Raw genomic sequence first — 9110 nt, forward strand, 5'->3', positions numbered from 1 at the left:
CAAAGTTAAAGTGAAATTAACCTGTGCTTGAGCTGCAAGATGTGTTTTGTTTGATAAAAGTTCTTAAATAAAATGATGGACAAATAGAAAAACTAAAGTAAGAAATGTACCTTCATTCACATTGGACAGTTTGCTCATAGTAAAGCAGACAGTAGCATTGCTTGGCAGTGGTTTTGAACAGTCTGGGTTTTGAGTTGGGATCAGATTTGGGTTGAACGACACAGTGGCAGTCACTGTTACAACTGGTCTGGATCTAGAAACAGAAAAGGCCATGTTGTTTGTTTTGAGATTGTGAAGCAAGTAAAAACTTCATTCAGTAACATTCAGAGTTTTTATCCTGTAAACATATTTAGGTTGCAAATGAAGAAGAATTTGTTGAATTACAGAAGATGTGTGTTAATAAATAACAACAATGGAGACTTACCTGAGTAGGACAACTTTTCCCTTTGAACCCACTGCTAAGTCAGGAAGTCCATCACCACTCTGATCGTAGGAAGACTGACTGATTGAGATGCCAAATGACTTCAGGCCTGATTGGACTGCAGATGCAGCAATTCTCTGTGTAATGAGAAACATCTTGCTTTATCACGATCATCCATCTATTTTTTATACCAGCTTGTCTGTGCAGTCAAAGGATGGCTGGGGGTAAAGGTCACCAGCAGACCCCCCATTAGGAGTGGGCTGGTGCATTAGGACTTAACCTAATGCAACCATTAGGTAAGACATAATGGACACAATTCTTAGTGCAATTGAGAGTAACCAATAAACCTAACAATCATGATTTTGGACTATCGGAGGAAGCCAGAGTACCTGGAGAGAACTTACAGAATAATATGAAGAACAAGTAAACTCTATTCAATAATGACCCTACCAACTGTGAAGGTTCAACTCATTTTGAAAACCAAAAGCATTTAATGGTTTGTGTTTGTGTTTTGCTCACCTGTGAGTAAGTAGGATTTATTTTTCTTCCTCCTTCTCCTTGGAATATGTAGATGCTGCCTTGGCCATCATTCTCCAAAGGAGCTCCAACGGCCAAATCATTGAATGTGTCTGCATTTATATCAGGCAGAACAGCAAGAGACGACCCAAACCTCCCTCTGACAGACGCATCACCTCTTAATGTGGTTATTTGTGATGGTTTATCAAAATAACAAACCACACTCTGGAAAAATGAGAGGATGAGAAAAACTTTATTCATGCCTAAACTTAACAGGAGGTTAAATAAATCAACATAAATGACTCGGCATTTACCAAGCGATTTAATTCACAGACATAAACTCGTCCTTCTCTATCAACGTCTTTGTACATCGGAGAGGATATGAGGATTAGATCAGTCACACCATCAGAATCCACATCCATGGCACAAACCTCAGCCCCAAAATATTCACCAGTCTGGAGAAAACAAGAAGAAATGGTCATCAGAAAGAAACCTTCATTTTTTTGTATACAGTTGGTCTTATAATCTGATCACAGTAATTTAGGAGTAGCATTCAGTAACAAGACCGTTGTTAATTAATGGGCCACAAGTCACATGAAACTCTGACCCTACCCTCTGTTCAATTCTCTTTAAGTCATTATTACCAACAATGTCAACATGTGCGTTGTTTAGTTTAAGTACAAAGAAAATGTATCTGAGCCTCTGAATTTGGAAAAATAATTTCTAAAACATTGATCAATTTTGTATTTAGCAGATAGAAATAGCTTTTGTTTTCATAGCTGATCTACAACAAAAATAGTTTGTTTTAATTTAATGCCAGAAAGAGGAAAAATAGTTCTGTCTTTTCATTGAATAGATGTAAATATAAACTGTACCTACCTGTTGTTCAAAGGGTCTGATTTCATCTCTCGGTCGTTCATTGAAAGCTGTCATAACAACTCCTTTGTGTTGATTTCTTGGAGCACCAAGAATTGTCAGAGGACCATAATTTGTTTTAGCAACAGCCATAGAATAACCTGGAGTTCAATGGTTAAATAGTCAGAGACAGTCTTTTTAAACTTTTAAATGTTTTGGACAGTTAAGATGCTAAATAGACTGAAATACCTAAAAGTATCTTTCTAATAGACTAACATAGCAGCTCTGTGGGTCAGTGAATTATTTTTGTCAAGCCAAACTGAAATTGTGCCGACAAAAAGCCCTAAAAATCAGATTTCTGTCCTGTTCTTACCAAGATAACTGTCATTCTGAATGAACAATGGCTCAAATGAGACTGGTTTTAAATCAGCACCAAGCAAGTATTTCTTGTAGCCTCCTCTCCATTGGTTAGCACCAACCATAGTCATCTGAATATACTGCAATACAAGAACAGAGAGATAGTTTTATTTCAAATATGGGTTGTTTTTAATGCCGTAAGACTCTGAAATATTTACTTTGTGATTATTTACCCCAGACACATAAGCTGCTCTGAAGCCTTCTTGAGACATTTCCTGTTTCAGCGTCTCTCCACCACTTTGTGATCCTGTAAATTCAAAACAAATTAAATATTATTTTACAGAGTTCTTTAGAGTTCCTGTACACCATAGAACCAACAATAACTTAAATAAAGTCACTACTTAGTAGTTTAATATAATTGTGCTCATATTTGTAAGTAGCCACTGTTAGCTATGAAACAAAATGTGTTCATGTTGCTGAAAAATGAACAAGTGTTTCAGATGTTAAATTATACATTTATACCTTCAATGGAAAAAATGTTGGCCTGCAAGTTGTCCCGTATTTTGTCAAGAGCATCAAAGCTTCCCACTTGAAACACAAAATTGTCAGCAGGTTGAGATGCAATCGTTCTGAGCTCTTGTTTTGCATTATAAGATGTGAATGCGTTCCCCACCTGGAGGTGTAAATACAATGTCAGTGAAACATTATGATGCAGTCGTTCTTTTCAAAGCAGTCGTAATTTACATTTTCTCCTAAAGTTTTTGAGTCAAGATTAGTCATAAAAACTAGCACTGAGCCCTTAACTCTGCTTTTAAGCACAGTACAAGAAATTGTTTTAGGAATAAAAGTTTAGCATTTATGTGAAATTTTATATGAAGATCTTGAGGAGGAAAAAAAAACAAATTCTGTGTTTTTATGCTTTTATATATTTGACAGTTTTGGTTTACAAATGAAAATATAACAATGCAGTTACAATGAAAGCTAATAACGCTTTTTGTTGTATTATAATGTAATGTGTTGTACTATAACAGACAATAAGCACATATGTTTACATGTAATTGTAAAAAAAATCATAGATGCTACTTACCCCAATAGCAAATCGAAGAATGTTTTTTCGATCAGCTGACTGTGTTGCTGCTGGTAAATTTTGGCGATCCTGAGACTCTCCATCTGTAATCACTATTAAAATTCTTTTCACATTTGACCTGGAACCCCTTTGTGGTGAGAAGACATCATTCCTGTTAAAAAATATATTATTATTATTCTTGTTCCTCCAACACTGCCTCTGTTTTCTCTCGTAAGAAATGTGGTGTGAACAAGCTGTGTTGGTTCCATCCTACATGCTGTAGCCTTTATTTTATTAATGTTGTGGCTATCAGAAATATTTAAATGTTGTTCAGGATTAAAAATTAAAATAATATTTAAAAAAAACACAAGCCACAGTATTTAACAAGTAGCAGTAATAGTCGTAAGGACACTCAATATATTATTATTATATATTCATTTAAGTCTCACCACTCTAGAGGCTACATATGTATAAAGTCTGACCAACTTGGTCAGAAAATACTTTATATAGCTCTTCTTAGCATATAGGGGCTGCAAATATCTTTGACTAAAAACATTTTCTTTATTTTAACCCACTGTCATCCATTAAGTGCGCAGATTTAATCTTATTTTAAATCTACTTTTCTCATATTTTATTAAGTAGTTTCATCTGATTTGCTTTTATTTTTTATCATTTGTGCAACTATGAAGTAGACAAAAGTAAATATTTTTAGTTTCCTTACAAAATCTTAAAGACATGGGTAGTAGTGTAGCTCTTTTTATCTGTACAAACTGAGTAAAAAAGATAATAAACAATAATCTAACTTCAAAAGAATTGTACTGTCCTTTGGACATCAAAGTCAATCTAGAATCTTCTTCAAGTTACATTGATAATTATTTTTCCTACTAGTTAAAAACTACATTACCTACTGAAACAACATGTCTCTTTAAATAGAAAAAGTGACTTTCTAAGCTATTCATGATCAAATTTAATTTTGTTTCTTTAACCTTTATAGTAATATTAAAATAACACATCAGAAATACTTACACAACATTTTGGATGGCTCCAGCTGTATATGTTCCTCCCCTTAATTGGCGGATGTTGTTAATTTGAGATTCCCAGTTGAAAGTTCTAAAAGTATTAAAGTAGTAATGTGTTGTTGGAGAAAAAGAAAACTGGGTGATGGCAAACTGCAAAAATGAAAAAATGGATATGAAGTTAAAAATCAACTACAGTAAATTAAAAGCAGCAACGACCTTAAAGGAGATGTACACTTAGAAAAGCAACAACAATGTTTGTGATGAAGTCACAGGTCTCACCTGTGTATCTCTTCCCAGGAGTGATCTGATCATATTTTTCACAAATTCTTTCATTCTGCTGAAATCTTCACTGGCTACACTGCCTGAGCCATCCAGCAGAAATGCAATGTCAGCTTGGGTTCGACACTCTGAAAAGAAATCAGAGATCTAGATCAGTTTCCTGACCGTTATTCAAGTGTGCTGATGAGAAAGTTCACCTCCAGTTTACAGAGGCAGTGACATAATTATTATGAAACAAGCTCACTGTGCCTACCTTCAGTCGCAGACGGGTAAGACTTTACAAACATATTAGATCGATTGATCTCATAGCACAAACCGTTGTACATGGTGATAGTTTTGCAGTCTCTGGGAATGGTTGGACCACAGACCTGGAAAAGGTGTGAATAATATACCTTTATATTTTCATTCATTATTTATTCATTATTTTCTGCAGCTCATCCTCTCACCATTGTGTTTTGTGTTGACGGATCATTTGCCATCGCCAAACCAAGAGACATGTTGACAGCAGCTATTTGCTCTGTAAAAACAATCACTTGTGACGACGACTTGTCAAAATTATCACTCATTAAGAATTGTTCCCATAAATTACAGTAATTATTTGCAGAATTTCATTTTGTTTTAATCTAAATGTCTCCCAACTGAAGCTGTTATAACACCAGGTTGGTGAAATGTTGCTCCATAAACCTTAAACTGAAAAAAGGAAACTGTTAGAGGGAAATGTCTGCTACTTTTTTAATAAAATGGCAACAAGATGTAAAAATGAGAAGTGAAGGCTGACATTGGATAAGAAAGATTATTTCACCCTTACAGATTTTTTTCGTTTTTGGGGGCAACAACATAGTACCTGTCACGGCTTTCTATGTTCCAAAAACCAAAATTCCAACAAAGGCAGTGGGTGGTAACAGGTGGTTTGATTTGCACGCACTTCTGACTTGATTTGTTTTGAAAAAATATATTCTTTATTTCTTGTAAAATAATAGCGACAAAATAATTACTAAAAATGTCTTACAACTTAGCCGAAAACGAAAGTAAACTTAATTTGATGTTTCAAGTACATAAAAAATGGTCAAAAACTAATTTACAAAAACCTCCCGTCAACACACCAAACATCTGCCAAACAATAGACCTCCACCAAGCACCCAGTGTGTTTTAATTACTCAAATTAATGGGAGGTTCTAACCAATTACCAACATAGTCTAATCAATTCAAATATACAAATTAATTACAGATTTTGGTTCTAAACTGAATTAAATAAATTCTAATGTCCCAAAATAGAAAACTAAATGAGTAGAAATTACAATTCACAAAATTTGCATAAATGGCCACAACATAGTACCTGTGTAAGTAGAGGAGCGATCTACTTAAAATCTAAGAACTGAATGTTCACTGGATGTTATATTACCTTTGTCTGATATTAAAACTTCAGCTGAAACATATAAGTTTGATGGAGGAAATACTTGTTTACAGGACAGCATGTTTGACATTGTTCAGTATTTCGTGTAAAATCTTTCCTTTAAGCTCCTGGTGCAACCAACCTCTGGTCATGATATAAACTCATAAAATTTGTACTTTTAAATGTCTTTATTGTGAAATTTGTGCGTTCATAATATTGGTAGTAAAATGATTCCTACCTAGAGCAACAAGATTGCTGCAACTGCCTCCTGTGTTGCACTGATATATCCGTCCCCTTTTATTCCCTTCATACTGTAGTAGTGGGGCGCTGACAAGCAGACTGAGAGAAACACAGACGAACATTGGTTACAACATATTACAAAAGTTTTTAAAAATTGAATCGAGATGACTCACTCTGATTGTCTTTGCACCACCTGGTAGCCAAAACTTTCATCATTTTCTGTCAGGGTTTTCCAAGCCCCAGAATCAACGTTAAAGCCGACTGCAGCTTTTAGCACTGAGGAAAAAAAGAACAAATCCACAGAATCTCTTTAATTCAAAGCTATTATGGTTTTTCTTTTACTATTTATTACTGATGATATTCTGTTTTAATGACTGAGTACAGTTATATTTTGGTGAAGAATGCTGGAGAGAACAGACATGTTCTGCAGTTTCAGTGTTTAACCACTAGAGAGCACTAAAGACCAAACCTTTCAAATGTCACAGGAAACAGGAACAATAAAGTTAACAGTGTAAGTTGAATATTGCAGTCAGGTTTTAATATTTAAGTTGTATCATGCAACTGGCTTGTTATTTTTTTACTGTAAAAACTGAAATAGATTTTGCTCCCATAAATGTCTTGGATTTTTCCTGTATCACAGATTCTATTTGTTGGATTTTCTTTCTCCACAATCAATTTAGCTTCATATATTTAAAATTAGTAATGTTACCTTTGGTTAGATTTACATCCTTTTAGAACATCATTGGCCCAACGTCCTGCCAAGCAAAACAAAGCTCTGCAGGCAGCAGGGTGAAGTCACTGAGAGTGAGAGCTGAGCAGCAAATGGGAGAAAAAAATCGAGGAGCTGGCTCTCACTTAATGGGATTTTACTCTTCCAATTCACTACAAAGCGTGTCACCTGGTGACTCTGAACCCATCCAAGCACTGAACAGATGGTTGGAACAGATAAATGCCTGGATGTGCCATAACTTTCTCCAGCTGAATAAAATCAAAAGTGAAGTTATTATCTTTGGACCCCATGAGGAACAACCTAGAGTCAGCACAAAGCTTCAGTTATTACAACTAGAAATTAGTGATCAGACCTGAAATTTGGATGTGGTGATGGAGTCAGATCTGAACGTTCAGATTCTTATAAAAACGGTTGCAAACTTGGCCTTCTATCACCTGAAGAACATGTCAAGACTTAAAGGACTAATGTCAAAGCAAGATCTCTAGAGAAACTCAATCATGCATTTATAGTCGCAATGATTACTGCAATAGTGTCTTCACAAATCTGACTAAAACCAGGAAGTTACAGCACATCTCTCCACTTCCAAAGTACGTACACTGACTCCCTGTAGCTCAGAGAATAAATTTTAAAATACTGATGTTAATTTATAAATCACTGAACAGCTTAGCACCACAATACATTAAAGATTGCTGTTGTCATAGCAACCTTCCAGACCTCTCAGGTTTTCTGGTTTTGGTTTGCTGTGCATCTAGAACCGGAACCAAACATGGAGAAGCTGCATTCAGCTTCTATTCACCACAAATCTGGAACAAACTTCTGGAAAACAGCAAAACACCTGAAACACTGAATGCTTTAAATCTAAACTAAAATCTAAACTAAAACTCCACCTGTTGAAAGTTGTCTTTCATTTGTAGTAAGTTAAACATTGGTCAACATATTTGATAAGTGTTTTCTTGATGATTTTGATGACATTTGACAAAATGTAATGTCGATTGCTTGTTTCATAATTGATGACTATATCCTCCTGACTACCAGGAAAAAAAAATATTGTCCAATCACCATTTTTTTAAATCCCACAGTCTTTGTAAGGTAATAAAAGGTTTTATGCACTTACTTAGTCTCTCCCCATAAAATGTGTTATTACTGATGAACGCCATTTTTATGAATTAGAAAAAGGTACGTACAAAAGTCCCACCCCTTCAGATGTGGTATCATTGAAAAGATATTCAAGTTTAGAAATGTCCTCTACAGAGGACAAAAATGAACTACTGGTAGTCAGGAGGATATGATGTGATGTAAGGCATGTGTTGCTGAAATGTGCTTTGCAGATAAACGTGGCTTGAACTGTTAGAGTTTATTGCAACACTTTTAACGAAGTACTGGAAAGTCTGTAGTCTGGTCATTTCTGTTCTGTTTTCTTTAGTTACTGTTCCCATACCATTTCTAAGTTTATTTTTGTCTCATTAAATATCGTAATTTTTGCTTTTCTTCTGCCTCCCTTCTGCCTGTATTTGGGTGTTACTCATCTACCCCACGAAGATTGTGACAGTAAAATATTTTTAATTACTTTTACAGAGAACCTGCATTTAAAAGCTTCCATTCAAGACATGGAGTCAGACCTGAACGTTCAGATTCTCATAAAAACGGTTGCAAACTCGGCCTTCTATCACCTGAAGAACATATAGACTTAAAGGATTAATGTCACAGAAAGATCTGTGCTTTAAATCTAAACTAAAGCTTTTCTTTGTTTGCTTCTGCCACCAGCTCACTTAGGCAATCTTAACATTTTCACCTGGTTTTATTTTATTTTCCTTTATTTAACCAGGTTTAAACCCCACAGAGTAGGGTTGTGCCGATTTTTGTGACAAAGTGTATGATCGGTGATCGCCGATCGTGTTGCCGATCACACAAACCGATCACCTGTATCTCACTTCGCAGCCTGTATGTGCAGCTATCTCCTCTTTCCTTCGCACTGCGTAAGCATGCGGTGATACACGCTAAGCAATGTGGTGTGTAACGCTCAGCGTGAATGGGGAAGTTTGCGTGTTGCGACAGAAAAATACCTCGGGAGTAAAGCACGTCAAAATGCATCAACACAACAAGTCTAATATGACATTTAAAAACAAACTCTTGACGAAGTTTGGGCTGGTGCTGCATAAAAAAAGACATCCGGAGCTCTCAGGTAAAGCAGCACAACTACCAACACTCACCAAGAAGAGCATGACGGTCAGAAA

General features: G+C 35.5%; 1 protein-coding gene across 1 annotated transcript in view; it reads right to left on the bottom strand.

Annotated features, from left to right (window-relative positions):
- Positions 1-6: 6 nt before the first annotated feature.
- The window catches only part of LOC106937641 (integrin alpha-X-like), a gene marked incomplete at its 3' end in the record, with an annotated part of 13063 nt that continues 3959 nt past the window's right edge, over positions 7-9110 (bottom strand). The window contains exons 2-17 of the mRNA XM_015019263.1: positions 6320-6422; positions 6145-6245; positions 4960-5030; positions 4767-4881; positions 4514-4641; positions 4242-4384; positions 3237-3387; positions 2672-2822; positions 2383-2456; positions 2166-2289; positions 1817-1953; positions 1252-1392; positions 941-1162; positions 425-558; positions 111-253; positions 7-32 (exon numbers count right to left, since the gene is read on the bottom strand). Coding sequence (XP_014874749.1) covers positions 7-32; positions 111-253; positions 425-558; positions 941-1162; positions 1252-1392; positions 1817-1953; positions 2166-2289; positions 2383-2456; positions 2672-2822; positions 3237-3387; positions 4242-4384; positions 4514-4641; positions 4767-4881; positions 4960-5030; positions 6145-6245; positions 6320-6422 — 1964 coding nt within the window. The remainder of the gene's footprint in view (positions 33-110; positions 254-424; positions 559-940; positions 1163-1251; positions 1393-1816; positions 1954-2165; positions 2290-2382; positions 2457-2671; positions 2823-3236; positions 3388-4241; positions 4385-4513; positions 4642-4766; positions 4882-4959; positions 5031-6144; positions 6246-6319; positions 6423-9110) is intronic.

This window comes from Poecilia latipinna, unplaced genomic scaffold (assembly GCF_001443285.1).
Source record: "Poecilia latipinna isolate Pla-1442-1.1 unplaced genomic scaffold, P_latipinna-1.0 Scaffold2396, whole genome shotgun sequence".
Lineage (NCBI taxonomy): Eukaryota > Metazoa > Chordata > Actinopteri > Cyprinodontiformes > Poeciliidae > Poecilia > Poecilia latipinna.